Here is a 22,013-nt window from a genome sequence, read left to right as displayed (position 1 = left end):
GGTTGTTGCAGGAAACCAGGGAGACAAATGATGAGTCTTGAGTCTAGAATGTGGCAGGGAGGTTCCGGTTGCAGAGTTGAGTGTCCTGAGAGGTCAGATTGAATTCAGACATGGCCCATGGACATGGACATGAACATGGACACCATAAAATGGAACTTCCAGATTATAGACAATGGAAGATAGAAGGGACACCATTAGAAGATATCCAGAAGAAGCTGGCTGCAAAAGGGCTAAGGGATCCATGGGGCCGCAATGAAGCTTGGAGATACATGGGCGGCTTTGCAAAGAGTGTTTCCTTTTTTGATGTATTCTTTAAAGGATTCAAATGGGGATTTGCTGCATTTGTGGTAGCTGTAGGAGCTGAATATTACCTGAATTCCCTGAATAAAGATAAGAAGCATCACTGAAGATAATACCTGGAAGTATCATAGTGGTTTCTTAACTCTCCAAAATAAGATTTCTTCACTATAACCTACTCGTCTGGTTTGTCCCTTACAGAATATTAGTAAGATTTAATAAAGTAAAATAAAATATATATATGCCAAAAAAAAAAAAAAAAAAGAATGTGGCAGGGAAAATGGGAATAGCCCAAACACTACACTGGATAATGCTAACATGATGTTCATCTTTTTTTCCCCCTAGTAATTCACTTTTTTTCCCCCTCCATTTTCAAATAGCTAATGTTCCTTGCCTCCGGGGTGGGACAGGGCAAAAAAACAGAAATAAGTGTTTTTCTAGCATGATGTCTTGGATCTGTTTCTAAATAATGCAGGAGTTAGGGGAAGCAGGTGGGAGTAGTAGCCCAAAACACTGGCCTAAAGCTGAACATTGTGGAATTGTTGACTAGGTATATGAGGTTTCAATACAGTATTCTAAGTTATATATATTTTTCAAGTTTTCACAAAATGGAGTTTAAGACAACGTATATTTATTATTTTGACCCAGCAATTCCAGTTGTAGGCATTCACCCTAAGAAAACAATTGAGAATGCGTGCAAATATTTAGCCACAAAGACTGTAACATTGTTTCCAAAAGTGAAAACTGGGAAATAAACTAAATCATGGATGATATGTGCCTGGTTAAATAAATTACAATGCTTCCATCCAGCAGTCCAATGTTGATGAGTTTTTATAGACATAACAACTACTCCCAAATGTCATTAAGTCAAAAATGCAAGCTGAACAAATGTGCATAAAAATACTTGGAATGAAATTATCTCAGAATGTTCATAAACAGTAGCTTTCTTGGGGTAGTGGTGTGTTGAACAAAAAGGAAACAAAAATCTTTTTTTGCTTATATGCATTTTCTAATTTTTCTACAATGAACACAAGTACTCCTGAAACAAGAAAAAAAGACAACGTACAGATAAATGACTATGGAAATTAGGTAAAGAAAAAAAGAGGCCAGGCATGGTGGCTCATGCCTACAATCCCAGCACTTTGGGAGGCCAAGGCTGGTGGATCACTTGAGGTCAGGAGTTCAAGACCAGCCTGGGCAACATGGTGAGACTTTGTCTGTAAAAAATATAAAAATTAGCCAGTCGTGGTGGTGTGTTCCTGTGGTCCCAGCTACTTGGAAGGCTGAGGTGAGAGGGTCACCTGAGCCGCAGAGGTCAAGGCTGTAGTGAGCCATGATCACGCCACTGCACTCCAGCCTGGGAAACAGAATGAGGCCCAAGAAAAGAAAAAAGAAAAGAAAGAAAGAAAAGGGGAGGGGAAGGAGGAGGGGAGGGGATAGGGGAAGGGAAGGGAGGGGAGAGGAGAGGAGAGAGCCAGCAGTAAGGTCATAACAGGGACATGTATCTGTAAGATCCTTATAACAGGTAAGGTTGGCCACGAATGAGCGCCTCAGATTTTGCAGAATAAGCACGGCGCTGCAGACCCTCCACAGTTGGTTTTTTTTTTTTTTTTTTTTTTGAGACAGTCTCACTCTGTCACCCAGGCTGGAGTGCAGTCATGCCATCTCAGCTCACTGCAAGCTCCGCTTCCCGGGTTCAAGCGATTCTTCTGCATCAGCCTCTCAGGTAGCTGGGACTACAGGTGCGCGCCACCAAGCCTGGCTAATGTTTATATTTTTAGTAGAGACGGGGTTTCACCATATTGGCCAGGCTGGTCTCAAACTCCTGACCTCATGATCTGCCCACCTCAGCCTCTCAAAGTTCTGGGATTACAGGCGTGAGCCACTGCACCCGGCCCTTCCACAGGATTTAAAGCAAGACTTTCCCATTCTTTCTGGCAGGTGGCACAGCCATGTAATCAGGGCTGCCATTCTCAATTACTCCACCATGAACGGAGTCTGTTATTATCAGCCAAGCACACATCTGATCATCAAGGGATAGATGCACCTCATCATTTTACAACTCATGGCAGAGAGATGACAACAGTCGTATTTTCAAACTGATGTATATACGTGTGACAGAGGTTGCTGTCAGGGTGAGGCTCTCTGTTTGGTGTGAATTCTGCACTCACATTGAATAAATCTAAGCCGTAAGAAACACAAAGAAGCAAAATGCCAAGAATATCTGCACAGGAACAGTTTGTGCAGGAGCCTCTCAGTTTGGCTATAATAACACAGTGCTCTGAAGCCAGATGAGTAGCTGGGGCAAGAGATGATGCTGGGTGTGCTACCACTGATTCCACACCTATGGCGGCCATCTGCAGAATGGCTAAGAAAGGAGCGACCTGCCCGTTTTCCCCAGGCCTAATGCGGCTTTGCTTTCTAAAGCTTCCTAGTCTCAAGCTGCCTGGGAGTCCAGGCATGAATCCTGATGAAGCGTGATGCATTGCCATCCCATCCAGCAGTTTCCTTGCGTGGACTTGGCCATCTGAATCAAAGGGACTAAGATGTGTTGCAGAAAGAAGTTACTGAACGCTATTCCACATGTGGCAGATGGGATCTTTAAGAGGGAGCATTAGGGAAGTGGATCTAAGCCCAAGTTCATATTCCAAAGCCACAGGCATGTTGCGGCAAAGCCGTGACTATTCTGAGACTGCTCATGGCTGGGTCCTGCAATGGCCAGGAAACAACTCTAGCCGAGTCCCCACTGCTGCCCCATCTGAGGACAGCTTGAGTGGATAGATGGTTCGGGATGTGCCATTTCTGAACCCAGTTCAATGGGAGGGTGTTTAAAACAAGAGGGACATTTGAACCACATCCTCTTCCTTAAAGCTGAGCACTCTGCTGTCTCCTTTACTGGGGATCCTCAAGTGTGATCTAGACCTTGGGTCTCACATTGTGTATGATACGTGTGCAAAGGGGGGCCTCGGGTTCACCAAGCAGCACTAAGCACCTCTTCCACAAATCAAATGGGCCGTTTCTTAAACCTTGCTTTTGTCAGGGTCATGCTTTGGCAACTGTGGGTTTCCCAAAGCTAAACCTTTCGAATACCACTGACAAAAACTCTGTCTCCACGGGAGAGCAGAATAGTCACCTTCCTAGAGTCCTAGAACTCGATGTCAAAAGAAACAACAGGGAAGCTTTATAGTATCTATTCCTCAGCTCTGGTGCACGATTACATCTCAAGCCTCCTGATGAGAATATCATTCTCTTCCCTTAGAAAATGCCCTGTTTAATTGTGCTTTTACTTGAGGGCCACTTTAACCAATGGGAGCTGCAAGGATTATTACACAGATGAATAAAATACTCTCTTTGGCCTCAGAGGAGTTTGGAGTCCAGTGAGGGATACAGGCAGAACCAAACAGAAACACCACAAAAGAACAAATGGAGGTAGGAGGGGCTGGAGTGGTACTGAGCAAGAGCTGAGCTATCTGCCTGGCTTTCAGACACCAAACCAGGCTCTGGTGTAACGGGGCTGTCTTGTTAAGTGTGATCCCAGTGGGTTGCGAGATGTCGCCAAGGCCAGGAGCTTTCATCTCGCTGCAGAAGACTCAGACTTTCCTGGAGAGCTCTTGGGTCTCTGTCACACCACGAAGAAGCCTGGCTTATTCAGTTCCAACTTCTGATGGATCATCGTGCTGTGGAACATTCCAGGCCTTTGGTAAGCCTGACATGCCCTGCCTGCACACACTCCTCCCCAGGGCTGAGAGGCTGGGACTGGGAAATCTATATAATCACTACACTCCTCTGGAGTGAAGACATGTGTCACTCTGGGGCAGCCCAGAACAGCCAAATGCCAGATGCCTCCTAGAGAATGTGAGAGTAGATGAAACTGTCCCAAGTTGTTAGGTATTGAATTCTATACCCCCCAATCATAAGCCCTGTGAATTTCCATTGTGTTGATGTGGCTTCCATGCTGAATGCTGTCTCTCCCCAGTTTTTAAGGACTTATGAATTTGGAATTCCCAGTACCTCAGCATGTGACCTGATTTGGAAATAGGGTTGTTGCAGATGTAATTATTTAAGCTGAAGTCATTAGGGTGGGGCCTCATCCAGTATGGCTGGTGTCCTTTATTAAAAGGGGAAATTTGGATACAGAGACAGGCTCACAGGGAAAACACTATGTGAAAACAAAGGCATGGAACTCTAAACCCAGGAAGACCAAGGAATGCCAGGAAGCCACCACGAGCTGTGAATGAGGCATGAACAGATTGTCCCTCACAGCACTCACACTGCCAACACCTTGGGCTGGGACTTCCAGTCTCCAGAACTGTGAGACAACACATTTCTGTTGTACTGGGCACAACAAATACCCAGTTTGTGGCACTTTGTTACGGCAGCCCTAGCACATGAATACATCAGTGTTCAGCTCATGTCTTTATTCAGCCAATATACATTGCTCCAGGCCGTAGGCTGAAAGCTGGGAATACAGTGGTATGTGACTGTCTCCTAATAGCTGTTCTCTCCTTATTGCTTAGTGTTAGAACAATTTTTAACTGGGCTCGTGTCTACTCAGAATAAGGATTCACTTTCCCAGCCTCCCTGGCAGCTAGGTGTGGCCGCATGACCAATCTTGGGGATATAGGATGGAGGTGGAAAAGGTGCATGCAAATTCCAAGGGGAAGTCTTCAGGAGAGCGCATATTGTGTTTCTTCCCCACACTCCTTCCTGCCTGCTGGGCCCCTGTTCCCTACTCTCTGGGACCACGAGGATGGAAGCCATGCTCAGCAGAACAGCCCATAGGAGGAGTCTGATGCAGTGGAGTTGCCACACCAGCCCTAAACTGCCTACTGCAGAGACTGTATACAAGAGAGAAATCAATTCCTATCTTGCTCATAACATTGTTATTTAGGGTCTCTGTTACTGGCAGCAGAACTTAGTCCTTATCGACCAGGTAGGCGTGGATTTCCTATGCTCATGAGGCTCACAGTCGAGCAAGGAAGGCACACCTTACCAAAAATAAATAAACAAATCACAAACGTGGGGAGTATCACACAAAGGGATGTACAGGATGCTACGGAGAGTACACCAGAGAGTAAACCCATCTGGTTCAAGGGGTCCGAGGAACTCCTCAAGGAAGTACCTGTGAGGATGGTGGAAAGGTGTGTGGGAAGCTGGGTTGAGAAAGCTAGGTCAAAATGGGCAGGGCCTTGAGGACAAGCCTAGAGAGAAGGATGTTATTCATTTTAACCTTGCTGGGACAAATTCACTGCACTGCAAAAACAAAATAAAAAGTGTTAACTGGACTGTGCTGATTTAATTAGTAGAAAAGACCAAAGAACAGATGATTAGTGGTCGCCGGGATATCTTAATCCGTGTGCAAGTTAACAGTAGGAATTCTCTTCCGTTCAACTTTCTGAACCGTGAATGTCTCAGGCGGTTAGGGACTGCCGCTGGGTTGAATGTGGCAAACCTCATTAAAACAAAGCTTAAAAAGTCAAATCCACACATATTCACTGAAACCTGCTGTGTGCAAGGTATATTTAGGCCAGGGATTCTGGCAGATGTTAAAGACATTTTGTCTAGGATCATTGACTTCAGGGTGCCTGCAATCTAGTTGTGAAGACAAGGACAAAAATCTAGTGAAAATCACAATATACACATTAAGGAACCACCATTACCACAAAAAAAAAAAAAAGCAAACTGTCGCAGAATAGATTTAAATATGAAATGAGTGAGTATACTAACTTGGAGGGCTTATGATGAGGGGAGGCCACAGGGAGAGGCAAGTGGTATGAGGAAGCTCCAGGAACAGGGGTCTGGAGTAACACCTTGAAGATAGGGAGGACACAGGTGGACAGGGAGGGAGAGAGATGAGGGCAAGGGAACGGGGCAAGCAGGTAGAGACCGGTGGAGTGCACTCAGATTCATGTGCAAAAGGGATTTTTAATCATTAGTATGTTACAAAATTTGATCTTAACTTGTTAAGACAAAGGAGATCATGTAAACTCATGAGGAAAATAAACCATGGAGCAAATCCTTTAATATGAGATGTATGACTCAACCTGACTCCACAGTAACCAACTTGAATTTGCTAAACTTACTTTTAAAAAATCATCTTTCTCCAGAAAGCACACACATTCTGTTTGCCAGGTGAAGAATCTCTGAGCACTGCTATGGTCTGGATGTTGATGTCCCCCCAAAATTCATATGTTGGAACCTAATGGCGCCTGTGATAGTGTTAAGATGTGGGGCCTTTGCGAGGTGATTAGGTCATTAGGGCTTCTTCCTCATGAATGGGACTCCTGTGCTTATAAAAGAGGCCTGAGGAAGCTTGTCTGCCTTCCTCAGACAGGAAGGATGCTGCTTTCTAGCTGCGTCCTCTTACGGCGCAAGCTTCTGCCCTTCGCCACGTGTGGATGCAGCTAGAAGTGCCATCTATGAGGAAGGGGGCCCTCATCAGACACCAACCTTGATCTTGGACTTCCTGGCCTCCAGAACTGTGAACAATAAATTTCTATGGTCTATAAATTACCCAGTCTAAGGTATTTTGTTATAGCAGCAGGAATGGACTAAGTGGACCAAGAAACATGAGGTGTGTATTCATAGATGCCTGTATAGGTTCCTGTCAAAAAATGCACGGAGGGGCTGGATGCGGTGGCTCACGCCTGTAATGCCAACATTTTTGGTGGCCCAGGTGGGTAGATCTCTTGAGGCCAGGAGTTTGAGACCAGCCTGGCCAACATGGTGAAACCCCATTTCTAAAACAAACAAAAAAAATGCACCCAGGGACTTGAAATTCAACTTTCTCAAGTTAAACCTTTTTGCTTTTCACGTGTATGAACATGAGAATGGTTTTTACAGTTTGATGGCAGATGTAAACATCTAAATGTCACCATGTATTTCCAGTTTCTGCAAGCCTTCATTCTGAATTCTCGTTTACAGACCGGGGCAGGTTAAAGCCCTTTGGGTGCTGGTCTTCCAGGCCTCCTCTCTACCCTGACCCAAAATGGGTTCAGCAGGCAGGCTTCACTGCTGCTCAGTGACAGCTCCCCACAGACCAGAGAGCCAGAGGGCTGCCCCTCCCTGCGGCCATCTCTACTTCACAGCATTCTTTCACACACCTACTTTCATTTAATCCTCATGCCAGCCTGATGCAGGAGGTGCTAATATCTCTATTTAACAGTTGAGAAAGTGAGGCTCAGCGGGGTTAGAAACCAGTGATTTAGCGTTTCAGCTGTGGGAGCCAGAGCCGGTTACTGGCCTTGCTTCTCAGTGCTGGAAAGTATCAGTACTTAGTTCCAAGCTGTTTTTCTTTAAAATCTCAAAGCTAAAGGGAATCTAGAAAGAGCACATAATCCACTCCCATTTATCTTAGCACAAACAACTTTCAGTTGATATACTGAAAAGAGAACGGGTCAGAAAACAATGATGACCCTAAATATCTATATATATCCATGCATTAAAATACAACTAATAAGCAGCATAAACTGAAATTACTACATGGGGTGGTAAAAATGATCTCCCCAAATTTGGTGTGTGTGATAGGTGGGAATACACTGCTCAAAAAAGAAAAGAAAAAGCCCCTCAGCAAGGAGGACAGAAAATCCTGTGTCGAGGTAGGTACAGAGAAAAACTACAGCCACCTCTCTGAAGCACTCAAGAGGAGGTGTGTGGCAGGGCCTATGCAACTCAGGAAATTCTAGAATTCTGTAAACACTGGTCTACAGGTTCCCAAGAGAAGGGGGACATACACGCTGGTGGATGGGGTAGAAGCAAACCTGTTAGGGGCCAAAACTTATTCACATTTGCAAAATTAGTAATTGACGATACCTCTGAAGTCTACCTTGGTACTGTTTATTTCTGCAAAGAGAGAAAATGTGACGGTCTGGGTTTCTAGTTAGGCTGCCGCACGGGAGGGGTAACACCAAGTGATCACAAACCCGCCCCACCTCAAGGTGCAGCTTTCACAGAAACACACACGCCAAGGACGCCCAGGTAATTCAGACTGGCTGTAGGTGTTCACTGCCTCATCCTCTGTTTTCTTAGGAGGCCACAGGAGCAGAAGGCAACCCACAGTGGTTTGAAATCTGAGGCAGTTCTGACCTCAAACTTGGACAGGGCTGGCAACTGCCCTGAACCCTCTCCTCCCACTTCCCCAGGCTGCTGCCCCAGGTGTGAGAGCTGCCCCGACAACGCAAACGGCTAAAGCCTCAGCACCGGCAGGAGCAGGACTGGAAAGTTCTTCTCTTACATCTCCCAGGTGCTTTGCTAACAGTAGGAGAAGCAACTTCAGACAAGTGAAGCACCAAAGGAATGAAGAGCATTGAGAAGAATGGAAATCTGGAAGGCCACCTTTCTATTTTCATGCCTCTGGCTCCTGGAGATTCCTTTCACTCAAGATAGCAAGAGCACCCTCTTTTTGCAGTCCAGGTAGTAGGTAGGTGTTGCCCCGCTTCCTGACATTCTTTCTCTAGTCTCTGGATAACTAAGGTCACTCCCTCAGCGTGGGCAGGGCAGAGCACCTCACGCCACACATAGAGATGGGTAGGGGACCTAGACGTACCAGGGGATCCCCTGTTCTTGATCACAGTGATTGGCCCAGGGGCAGGCACATGACCCTAACTGGCCAATCAGAGGAGCCTGCCTTTTCACATTCCTTGCTAAACCGGCAGGGTGTGGCCCTGAGGCGGCCATCTTGCCTAGCTCAAGGGATAGCTTGTGCAAAAGTAGGAGAGAGATTAAGATAAAACAGTACCTAACGTGCCAAGGTTATAGGCACCAGTATATTCTACCCCACCTTTATGTTTTTATTTTTTGCTTAAGCTAATTTGTAAGGTTTCTGTCAATTACAACTGAAAAAATTCTAACCAATACATTCACCCTCCTGTTCCCAGTCAAGACATTGTTATAAGAAAGTGCAGGAAATTCTTCACTCTCACAACTGGACGGCGATATATGACTTGGCTGATGTTAACGCTGTTGGAAAAGCAGCACGGATTTTTTAAGAAGAAAAATTGCCAGGATAAACATCATTTTCTTAGAAATTCTAGCACAGGCCAGGCACGATGGCTCACGCTTGTAATCCCAGCACTTCGGGAGGCAGAGGTGAGCAGATCACCTGAACTCAGGAGTTCGAGACCAGACTGGCCAACATGGTGAAAACCCGTCTCTATTAAAAATACAAAAATTAGCTGGGCATGGTGGCGGGCACCTGTAATCCCAGCTACTGGGGAGGCTGAATCAGGAGAATCGCTTGAACCTGGGAAGGGGAGATTGCAGTGAGCCGAGATCCTGCCACTCAAATCCAGCCTGGGTGATAAGAGTGAGACTCTGTATCAAAAAAAAAAAAAAAAAAATCTAGCACATCTATAAGCTATATTTGAAATGTTATATTTTTCCCAAAATGTTACCCACAAGTAAAACTTTGAGGAAGTTGAGACTGGGACCTACTTTAATCATCTTGGCTTCCAAATTCCATTCAAGAAGAAATCAATTTTCTGGTTTACTCAACCAGACTGTGTTTATTAATTCTTTTTCTGCTCCCCTAGGAATTTCAAACTATCAGCTTAGTTTTTAATTGAACTAATTCCTTAAATGCTAAAACAGTTGGAATGATTCCAGTGTTTCACAATGCTGGTTTGAGGGCATAGTCTATGCCACAGGTCTGATACTTTCGAACTTTTAAAGGTGACTGAAACAGGCAGATCATGTAACAATCATTTGTATCTGTACAGACTCCTGTTTGTCTAATCCTTTCCTTATTCTTTATAGGCCTGTCAGGTTTTAAGAAATACAGAAACGACCGGGCGCAGTGGCTCACACCTGTAATCCCACCACTTGGAGAGGCCAAGGTGGGTGGATCACAAGGTCAGGAGATCGAGACCATCCTGCCTAACACGGTGAAACCCTGTCTCTACTAAAAATACAAAAAAATTAGCCGGGCATGGTGGTGGGCGCCTGTAGTCCCAGCTACTCAGGAGGCTGAGGCAGGAGAATGGTGTGAACCCAGGAGGCAGAGCTTGCAGTAAGCCAAGATGTCGCCACTGCATTCCAGCCTGGGCAACACAGTGAGACTCCATCTCAAAAAAAAAAAAAGAAGGAAATACATAAATACCCCAAAATATTTCTGATATCAAAGAAACCCACTTTTTTTGTTCCCACTATCAGGAAAGATATGTGTGTCTCATTTTTTCACTATATATACAACTAAGAGAAACAATAACTGCAAAGAATCTGCTTAGTAAATCACTACAGACCCCAAACATACGAATGACTGAGTCCCCAAACATCATACGAATGACTGAGTCCTAATTAAGTAGCAGAAAGTGGGACTATTTTTATTTAATAACAAAGTGTTTTCATCTTAACCATATTGATGGCTCTTTTCCTCAAACATTGCCTGTTTTCCGCTTTTAAAAATTATATATTGGGCTGGGCACGGTGGCTCATGCCTATAATCCCAGTACTTTGGGAGGCCAAGGCAGGCGGATCACTTGAGGTCAGGAGTTTGAGACCAGCCTGGCCAACATGGCAAAATCCTGTCTCCACTAAACATACAAAAATTAGCCAGGCCTGGTGGCGGGCAACTGTAATCCCAGCTACTTGGGAGGCTGAGGCAGAAGAATTGCTTGAACCCGGGATGCAGAGATTGCAGTGAGCCGAGATCACACCACTGCACTCTAGCCTGGGCAACACTGTGAGATTCCATCACAAACAAACAAAATTATATTTTGAAATACTGTGAAACCAATTGAAGAGAAAGAAATATAAGCAATCACCCTTAGTCACTGTGTCTCAGCATAGCTGTTAAAAGAATTTAATGCATTTCCTATTTTTCATACACATGATTTTTCTGACGTTAATCATAATACACATCGCAATTTGATCCTGCATTTTTCACTACACATTAGATCATAAAGATTTCTGGTGTATTTTAATAATTTTCACAATCATTGTTTAAATGGCTGCCAAATATTTTTTGAGTGGATACATAATATTCTTTTAAAATGATTTCCCCTCTGCTATTAAATTGTTGCTACTGTTATCTTGCTATTACAAATTATACCTTTTAAAAAATTAAAACTCATAACCACATTTGAACAAATTATCCCTTGATCATATTTTTGTATAGATGAATATTTCTGTATTTAAGATAATTAGTTTTGGAGGGTTTTCTCAAAGTAGAATTTGTGAGTGAAAAGGCAGTTTTTTATACCTTAATACGTACTACCAAACTCCTTTCAAAGAGTTGTATGAATGTATACTCCCACCAGCAATAGACAAGAAAAGCACTGAGTCTCTATAGTCTCAATGCCGAGTAGATGGTGGTGGTGGTGGGGAGGGATGGTCTTTAGAGAAATAAAATCTTCCTCACTCTTCTTTATTCTAATAGGATTAATAAGTAGTCATCAAAAAGTAGCCCCTGTATGTTCAAAGAAGTAGTGCAGAATATCTGATATCCTTAATGCCCACATTTTGAAACACATTCACGAGGAAATAAAATCATGCAGTTTTTGGTAGATCAAGAGACTTACTTAGGTCACTTACGAAAGCAGTAAAATCAATTAAAGGGGAGGAGTGAGGGGAGGAGAAACTACAAATGAAAGTTTTCTTTTGTCCAGTTCTCTTGGATGAAAATGATTAGGATTTGTTGCTCTTAAAACCATGCTGGTGTGAGTGAACCGCACATTTTGGTCTTGGGATTTGTGAGGCTTGGTCCTTACCAAGGAGCTAAAAGTGAATGGTGTCTGGTAGAAGTTTTCAACACAATGTTTTTCTGTTGGTAAAAAAGTGGCCCTAATTTTTACTTATGGTAGAACATGTCCTCTGGCATCTACCCCAAAAGGCACATGTAGATACTCTCCTCATAGACTTTCCCACGGACAGAAAAATGATGCTCATCCATCACCAATGATTCAGTTATTTCGAAAATAACTGAAATCACCAATAAGTATACAACTTTACACTGGTAATGTGAAGATTAAAAATCATTTTCCAACCAAATTCCTTACCAGTTGTTTCTCCTGATAGCCGCCTACACTTGGGGACAAAATGTAATTCACCTGAATCCCTGACACAAAGAAGGCTGCATGTTTTGTGTGGTTTTTTTTTTTTTTTTTTTTGAGACGGAGTCTCGCTCTGTCGCCCAGGCTGGAGTGCAATGGCCGGATCTCAGCTCACTGCAAGCTCCGCCTCCTGGGTTTACGCCATTCTCCTGCCTCAGCCTCCCAAGTAGCTGGGACTACAGGTGCCCGCCACTTCGCCCGGCTATTTTTTGTATTTTTTAGTAGAGACGGGGTTTCACTGTGTTCGCCAGGATGGTCTCGATCTCCTGACCTCGTGATCCACCCGTCTCGGCCTCCCAAAGTGCTGGGATTACAGGCTTGAGCCACCGCGCCCGGCATTTGTTTTGTTTTTAACAAGTGAGAATAGCTCCTCTATATCAAGTGGACTTTGGGCACATAAGATCCTAGAGCATTTTTAAATTCAAGCTTAATGTACTTTTGATAACTAAAAAACTAAGTAGTAATCTGCTATGCCTTCATATTGTCATTATTCATTTTTTCATAGGTTAACCTTTGAGATTTTGTTGTTGTTGTTTTGTGGTTTGATTTTGAGACGGAGTCTTGCTCTGTCACCCAGGCTGGAGTGCAGTGGCATGATCTCCGCTCACTGCAACCTCTGCCTCTCAATCAAGCTATTCTTGGGCTTCAGCCTCCCAAGTAGCTGGGATTATGGGTGTGTACCACCAAGTCCAGCTAATTTTTTTATTTTTAGTAGAGATGTGGTTTCACCACGTTGGCCAAGATGGTCTCAAACTCCTGACCTCAAGTTAGCTGCCCACCTCGGCCTCCCAAAGGGCTGGGATTACAGACATGAGCCACTGTGCCTGGCCTAACCTTTGAGATTGTAGGTATAACTGACGAAAATATTTCAGTGAGCTCATTTTCACTGATCATGTTAAAAAAGGAAAGATGGGTGCCTGTATGTATCTTTTATAACTAGCCTTATTCTCAAAAGCATTTGAAAAGACTAGGTAAATGTCTATAGGTCTCTACTATATTGCACCAGATCTACAGGTCAGATTTCTGGAGATTGTAGGTTTCATACATCTCAACGATGAGGCAGCCTATCCTAAGTCAACAGGGCTCAAATGACACCACAACCTTAGAATGCAAAACACATTTCAGAAGAATTAGAGAGTTAAAACTTTTTTGCAAATCAAAAGTACCAGCCTGGACAACATAGTGAGATCCTGTCTCTACCAAAAAAATTAGCCAGGCATGTTGACACACACCTGTTAGTTACTCAGGAGGCTGAGGAGGGAGGATTGCTTGAGCCCGGGAGGTGGAGCCTGCAGTGAGCCGAGATTGTGTCACTGCACTCCAGCCTGGGCCACAGAGCAAGACTATCTCAAAAAAAAAAAAAAAGAAAAAAAATCAATAGTAAAAATTAGAAGAAATTAAAGTGAATATGTCTCTGGAGGGAATTTTTTAAGTAGTGGAAGAAATAAATAAGGGAAAGATACATAGATCTCATTCATTAATTCAACACATTTTTTCAGCACTATATGAGGTAGTGGGCATTGATAAATAAGGCAGACACAGTCCCTTCTTTCATGGGACTTACATTCCAGAAGATGATGACAAACTACCTAATTTGATGACACAGACATTTTACATTTTAAACTTCTGTATAAATAAAATACAAGCAAAAGGAAAAATCCCTGAAAAACTTCAACAAATGTAAGTGCTAATATCTCTTAACTATATAGAGTTTATACAAATCAACAGAAACAAATACTAAAACTCTCCCCAATAGATAACTGGGCAAAGACCATAACCAGAGTATACAGGAAGGGCCACAAGTAGCTAGTTAATAAACACTAATTAGAATGCATAGCCATAAATCAATCAAACATATTAAATTAAAACAACTGGATACCATCTTAAACTATCAAATTAATGAATATTTTAAAAATAACAATAAACGAGACATACAAATTTGGTGAAATGAGTATGCTCTTGATTGCTGAAGGTCTGTCAAAATTTATCAACAACATGTATATAATCTCTAGTAAATCCCATTTGTGACAATCCATAGAAAGTAATGCCCAAATTTAGAAAAGTCTATGCATTGAGCTGAGTGTAGTGGCTCATGCCTGTAATCCTAGCACTTAGGGAGGCAGAGGCAGGAGGATAGCTTAAGTCCAGGAGTTCAAGACCTGTTTGGACAACATAGCAAGACCCCATTTTCAAAAATAAAAATAAAAATATGCCAGGTGTGGTGGCTCATACCTGTAATCCCAGCACTTTGGGAGGCTGAGGTGGGCAGATCACTTGAGGTCCGGAGTTCGAGACCAGCCTGGCCAGCATGGTGAAATCCCATCCCTACTGAAAATACAAAAAATTAGCCAGGCATGGTGGTAGGCACCTATAAAATCCCAGCTACTCGGGAGGTTGAGGCAAGAGAGTAACTTGAATGCAGGAGGCAGAGGTTGCAGTGAGCCGAGATCACATGACGGCACTCCAGCCTGGGTGACAGAGCAAGACTCTGTCTCAAAAATAAAATAAAATAAAATAAAATAAAATAATAAAAATAAAAGACTGTGCATCATCTTATTACAGCATTTGTTTTTTATCTGAGTATTGAGTACCAATGTTCTTGCATGACAAAGTTGTATATGTAATCAAAAGTTATCATAACACAAATTATCCAATGAACTGACCACTTATAAAATTACATGCTATTCAAATATCCCTCCCTGCAGACAGGTTCATGCCTTTGTGAGTCAGTATCACTCCCTCATTCTTTTTTTTTTTTTTTTGAGATGGATTCTTGCTGTGTCGCCCAGGCTGGAGTGCAGTGGCGCGATCTCGGTTCACTGCAAGCTCCGCCTCCCGGGTTGACGCCATTCTCCTGCCTCAGCCTCCTAGTAGCTGGGACTACAGGCGCCCGCCACCATGCCCGGCTAGTTTTTTGTATTTTTAGTAGAGATGGGGTTTCACCATGTTAGCCAGGATTGTCTCGATCTCCTGACCTCGTGATCCACCCGCCTCGGCCTCCCAAAGTGCTGGGATTACAGGCTTGAGCCACCGCGCCCGGCCACACTCCCTCATTCTTAAACAATCATCCAACAATACAAAATTTTTTTTTTTTTTTTTGACAGAGTCTTGCTTTGTCACCCAGGCTGGAGTGCAGTGGTACGATCTTGGCTCACTGAAACTTCCACCTTCTGGGTTCAAGCGATTCTCCTACCTCAGCATCCTAAGTAGTTGGGACTACAGGCATGCTCCACCATGCCCAGCTAATTTTGGCATTTTTAGTAGAGACAGGGTCTCTCCATGTTGCCCAGGCTGGTCTTGAACTCCTGACCTCAAGTGATCTGCCTGCCTTGGCCTCCCAAAGTGCTGGGATTACAAGCATAAGCCACCATGCCTGGCCTATTTCTTATCTTGTACAGCTTTTTGTTTTACCTGGAGTCAATTAGTGCCTCATTTTTTTTCACTTGCACATTTTGCTACATATATTTTCTTCATTTTTCCCTGTCATATCAGCTGTTCTTGTGCCACTTTTTCTTTTGAAACATTCTTTCTTGAGTTTCCTATTTTCTTTTCCTATTATATTGATTGGTTTCTCTCTCAGCTTGCTGTACAGTGGTCAACCTGGGACATTTCTTCACTACTCCTCTCCCAGATCATATCTATTTTCTCCTGGGTCCCATGCCTTCCTCTTTCTGGATCTGCTCCTTTGTTTTACTGTATTTATCACCAGCAACATCTTTTAAAATGGTATTTGGGAGGTAATTTTTATGAGTTTTTGCATGTTGAGTCTTTGTTTTCACAATTCATTGTTAGTTTGGCTAAATATAGAATCCCAAGTTGAAAATAATGTTCCTGTTCTCATCTTTCTGAGGATGCTAATTGTATTTTTTAAAAGTCTTCCCCTTCTATTCCCAGAGTTCTATTTTCAACCGGGTTTCCATCCTTCTGTCTATCTCCATCTCTTGTTCACATTAAAAGCTTTTCTTTTTTTTTTTTTTTTTTTTTTTTTTTGAGACGGAGTCTTGCTGTGTCGCCCAGGCTGGAGTACAATGATGCAATCTTGGCTCACTCAACCTCCGCCTCCTGGGTTCAAGCGATTCTCCTGTCTCAGCCTCCCTAGTTGCTCGGATTACAGGTGCACGCCGCCACACTGGACTAATTTTTTGTATTTTTAGTAGAGACGGGGTTTCACCGTGTTTCCCAGACTAGTCTCAAACTCCTGAGCTCAGGCAATCCACCTGCTTCGGGCTCCCAAATTGCTAGGATTACAGGCGTGAGCCACCACATCCGACCTAAAGGCTTTTCTTACTTGCATGGTGGAAACTCTGGGTATGTGGCTAGGATATGTTGAGATCAGACAAGTGAATGGCAAATCCAGTCTTTTTCCTAGGGTTCCCTAAGTGTTAGGATATAGTGTTCTTTCCTCTGGGTTCATTGAGTTTTTCCAGAGGATAAACTCCACCAATCTTTTGCCCAAGGGGCCCATGCCCAGGGGCTGGCCTATGCTATGGTTTGAATGTGTCCCCTCCAAAATTCAGGCATTGTCAACGTGATAGTATTCAGAGGTGTGGGCTGTAAGAGGTGATTAGGCCCCTAGGGCTCCCTGCAGATCTAAGGAATAGAAGGATATTCAAATTGCACAAAATAGGTTTATCCCACATAAGCAGGAACTCCACTTATTTAATATTCATTGTTGTAGAGCTTCTCTGAAACTATTCTATTTCACATTTATGTCAAAATTGCTCATCTTATAAGAATCAACAGACTTATGTATTTTACAAGTTAAACATCTGTGAAAATTTCCAACACAGCAACTCTAAATTTTATTTTATTTTGTAGAAGGTTTTACGGAATTATCTTAAGGCTACTGTCTAAAAGCATAGCACACATGTTCCATGCACTGAAAGAACAGTTAATAATGACATAAGTGGGACACTTTCTCACATTTCTCCCTCTTTTCGATTCCTTTTCTTTCTCTCAGATACCCTAATTCTTGTCTCATTTATGTTCCTGGGAGCATGGCGGAGAAGGGGAGAGAATCTGATAGGTCACTAATGCCTTAGTATGAACTTGATCAGTATTTTCCTCCTTTTGGGAGCTTTTGCATTTAGAAGAGGACATGTGAAAAGACAAATCCTCCACAAAACATTTCTCAACAGTTAAATCAAGGTTGATACCTGTCCGCTCTTGGGCTCTCATGCCAAAATCCTTACCTGTGGGGTTTCAGGCATTGCTGCAGTGAGTAAGATATAAATACAAATTTTCCTTCCTGGGCCCGTCAACTAATGAATACCTTATGGAAAGGCTCTTTGACCCAAAAGCTGAGAGGACACCTAGCACTTTGGTTTATTTGATTTTTGCTTAGGATATGGGCTCCAAGAAATGGGTATGGGTGTCCCTTGCCTTAACCAAGCTTTCTCTTCACCCATGCCCTCTTCTCCTTCCTCTGCCTAGGGTCGGGCACTTGCTGGGAAGCTTATCAAGCAAATGCATTGGAAAGTTTTGGAGGTGGCTGTTGGAAGAAAGAAGATGCATGTGCTTCTATTAACAGATAATGTTTTTTGTTTTGTTTTGTTTTGAAAAGGACTTTTGCTCTTGTTGCCCAGGCCGGAGTGCAATGGCATGATCTCAGCTCACTGCAGCCTCCTCCTCCTGGGTTCAAGCGATTCTCCTGCCTCAGTCTCCCAAGTAGCTGGGATTACAGGCATGCGCCACCATGCCCAGCTAATTTTGTATTTTTAGTAGAGACAGGGTTTCTCCATGTTGGTCAGGCTGGTCGTGAACTCCTGACCTCAGGTGATGTGCCTGCCTCGGCCTCCTAAAGTGCTGGGATAACAGGCGTGAGCCACCACGCCTGGCCCAACAGATAATGTTAAATTGAGTCATCAGTGTCTAATTTGGGGCGCCATGTTTCAAGTTCTGCATGTTAACCCATGTGTTCCCACATTAGCCAGACACACGCCTTGTGAATCACAGACTCTCATTTAATATGTGTAAGTTTGTGTGTGCTTGCATGTATACACATTGGTTGGATAACTGACTTTAGACTATCCCTGCCCTGTTGAAGCACAAAGACAGCATTGATAAAATGTCTCACTTGCCTTTGTATCAACAATGCCTACTTGGCATAGGGTGTCACACACATAAGCATCCAAAATGATTTCTGCAATAGATGAAAGAACTTGCATATGAACTCATTCTACTGCAAAGGGGTCCAGTGGGGGAACCTGGCCTCATGACCAAGCCTCTGTTATCAGGGGGAAGTTGTCACTTTAGAGATAGCACAACATATATATTTATTTATTTAAAATAGAGATGAGGTCTTGCTATGTTGCCCAGGCTGGTCTTGAACTCCTGGTCTCAAGGGGTCCTCCTGCCTTGGCCTCCCAGCATGTTGGGATTACAGGGTTGAGCCACTGCACCTGGTCTGACAGCACAATATTGACTACTTGGCTTTAGGTTTTAAGTGAGTTGCTTAAGTCAGGGGTCCCCAACCCCCAGGCTTCATAGCAGGAGGTGAGGGGTGGGCAAGCAAGGGAGTGAAGCTTCATCTGTATTTACAGCCACTCCCCATCACTCACATTACTGCCTGAGCTCTGGCTCCTATCAGATCAGCGGCAGCATTAGATTCTCGTTGGAGGGGGAACCCTATTATGAACTGCACATGCAAGGGATCTAGGTTGTGCCTTCCTTATGATTATCTAATGCCTGATGATCTGTCACTGTCTCCCATCACCCCCAAATGCGACTGTCTAGTTGCAGGAAAACAAGCTCAGGGCTCCCACTGATTCTACATTATGGTGAGTTGTATAATTATTTCATTATATATTACAATGTAATAATAATAGAAATAAGGTGCACAATAATGTAATGCGCTTGAATCATCCCGAAACCATTCCCCACCCCAACCCCGGTCCATGGAAAAATTGTCTTCTGTGAAACCAGTCCCTGGTGCCAAAAAGGTTGCAGACTGCTGCACTAAGTGGTAAGACAGCTCAAAACTCAGGTTTTGAGGTCACCAAAAAACCAACTCTTTCTCTAACCCTGACTCTATCTCTTAATAATTGTGTGACTTTGAGCAATTAATGGCCACTCTATCAAATAGAGATGATAAATTAATACCATCTCCCCAAGTTATGAGGATTACACGAGACAATCTATGTCAGTCACTGAACATTGCACCTGGCACCAGAAGACACTAAATGGACAGTAGTCAAGATCATTATCAAAGTTCACCCTAATAGATGCTGTAGTTGATTTATAAAGTTTCTTCCAGTTCTAACAATCCTTCACACTTCCATAACTATGATGTTAATTTTTAGAACAATTAAACTGAACGACAAAATCAACCAAATGAGTTTTCGTATAAAAGCTGAATGGCACATTATGATGGCCTAAGTATTGAAGCATTTATCACAAGAAGGTTTGAGACATTGTTCTCTTGGCAAACATTGCTTCTTTACCACACCCACGCTGCACGCCACCATCTCCCACTGCTGGGATCAAAAGAGTTTCCTCTCTGCAGTTCACAAGTTTATGGATCTAAACCAGATCCACAAGTCGGCTCTGGGAATGCATGTTTAAGACAGACATGAATCACAGTCCTGGGCTGTTTCTTTGCCTTGGAACATTTTCCATAAAAGTAGTCTTTTTACTTTTTCAAAGGACAGGATGTTCCAAATCAGTGAATCACTTTTATTTATAAGATGGAATGGATGAGGTGATATCAGTAAAAGTGGCAGAGTAAGCATCTCACAAAATCTCCTCCATAAAAGCAATAGAACATTTGGCAGAAATCGTCAGAATCGACTACCTTCTGCTATTTCACATACCAAGTAGATTGTCCTGCCTGAATTATTTTTCAGTTGCTCTGTACTAACAGTAAACAAATCATTATTAACTCTCAGTCTTCATTTAAAGCATGCATTTCAAAAGAAATACAATATCATGCAGTGGAGAAAAAACTTGGTGTCCTAACTGCTCGCTGCCAAAGCCAACTGAACACAAGCATTTATCTCCATTCTTTTCCCATCAAATAAAAAAGACATAACTATTGTTATAGAACAGACTGGGGGCTGCTCACCCAGTGTAGTAAGACCAGATACCTCAAGTGAGGTTTGTAGTGGTAGAAAGGAAGGCATTTTTTTGCAGGGTACCAAGCAAGGAGGACCAGGCAACTAATGTTTAAGTCCTGACCTCTGCAGTGGCTTGCAGGTAAGAAGTTTTAAGGGTAGGGCTAAATGTGAGGAAAGGGTAGGGCTAAATGTTACAGGCAAAATTATAAATTATATATGGAGGTTATACATTGGTTTTATTTAGCCTAAAAGGGTGAGATTGCTTGAAGCAAGGGCTTACAGGTCATAGGTACATTTAAATATTTTCTGATTTGCAGTTGGATAAAAAAGAGAGGCTTGATTTAAAAATTTGGGGCCAGGCCAGGGGCAGTGGCTCATGCCTGTAATCCCAGCACTTTGGGAAGTTAAGGTGGGTGGATCACTTGAGGTCAGGAGGTCAAGATCAGCTTGGGCAATATGGTGAAACCCCTTCTCTACTAAAAATACAAAAATTAGCTGGGCGTGGTGGCCTACACCTGTAATCACAGCTACTAGGGAGGGTGAGGCAGTAGAATCGCTTGAACCCGGGAGGTGGAGGTTGCAGTGAGCCGAGATCGTGCCACTGCACTCCAACCTGGGCAACAGAGAGACTCTGTCTCAAAACAAAAAACAAACAAAAAAACTGGGGGCCAGCAGAAAAGAATGTTAGCTCTGGCTTGTGGGTGTGACTTTTTCCAGGTCACACCTGGAAGAAATTTAGAATAAGAATGTGGTTAGAGTTTAGTCCCAGTTCCCCCTTATTTGACATCTATGGACCAGGCATATTCATTTGGTGGGGGTCCAGGTTTCAGTCATACGTTAAGATGTCATCTTTATTTCCTATAGGGGTAGTAAACATCCTGTGATTTTAGTGTTCTTGGCTATGGTTTTTAGCTACTGTTATCTTTTTGTTATTGTTTATTTACTTCTCAGAGCTAGTTATTAATAGGTATCTGAAATTTTTTTGAAGGAATTTAAAATATAAAAAACATTTATGTTTGGGGGGCATCCAGGTCCCTAAGAGGGGGTTCCTGTTCTATCTCACCCTACCCTGCAACACACACCTATACATACACATACACAGAGAGCAAAGAGAAGACACAACAGTCAACATGAGATGATGACATATTTTTGGAAGATGTGAAGCAATTTGGAGGAATAGTAGCTGACCTGGCAGGGTAGAGAAGGCAGAAGCCTAAATCCTTGCAGAGGACTTGCCAAGGAGAAGCAAGCTGATTTGCTCCACAGAACACAAGAAAAGCTGGGGAATTTAAGGCAACCGGCACCTGTGAGTTGGGGGTGGGGGTAGATCTGAAAGCAGAAGGTCTGGTTGAATATTTTTACTTCAGGGCCCTGTCTCCCCTCACCCCTAGCTGTCAGGCAACCCCCCTTCCCACATCCCTACAGGAGACAGGGAGTTTAGTTCTGAGGAGACTGCAGCAGAGATCTGAACTCAGGCCCCAAGCACTGTGAGGATGTGGGCCTTTACTGAAAACTGTAATTAAGTGAACTTCTACATACTGAATGATGAGACCACCAGCCCCTCCCTCCACTCAGCTCCCAGAACGCTGATAACTGGCTTAAACCCCAGGCAGGA

General features: G+C 43.3%; 2 protein-coding genes across 6 annotated transcripts in view; one reads left to right on the top strand and one right to left on the bottom strand.

The window, feature by feature from the left end:
- Positions 1-22,013, bottom strand: part of STPG4 (sperm-tail PG-rich repeat containing 4) — a 60,348-nt gene that overhangs the window by 4,693 nt on the left and 33,642 nt on the right. For 2 of the 5 annotated variants that reach the window (XR_012422421.1, XR_012422422.1), the window contains exon 4: positions 14,577-14,669. The exons of the other annotated variants lie outside the window; for them this stretch is intronic. The gene's annotated coding sequence lies outside the window, so the exon portion shown is untranslated. The remainder of the gene's footprint in view (positions 1-14,576; positions 14,670-22,013) is intronic. 5 annotated transcript variants of the gene reach the window in all.
- LOC123568388 (NADH dehydrogenase [ubiquinone] 1 beta subcomplex subunit 3) lies at positions 61-564 on the top strand. Its single transcript, XM_045369373.2, has one exon. It carries the CDS (start codon positions 111-113, stop codon positions 405-407), a length of 297 nt encoding a protein of 98 aa, XP_045225308.2. The 5' UTR covers positions 61-110; the 3' UTR covers positions 408-564.

This window comes from Macaca fascicularis, chromosome 13, assembly GCF_037993035.2.
Source record: "Macaca fascicularis isolate 582-1 chromosome 13, T2T-MFA8v1.1".
Lineage (NCBI taxonomy): Eukaryota > Metazoa > Chordata > Mammalia > Primates > Cercopithecidae > Macaca > Macaca fascicularis.
This window is presented reverse-complemented; position numbering and strand designations above follow the sequence as displayed.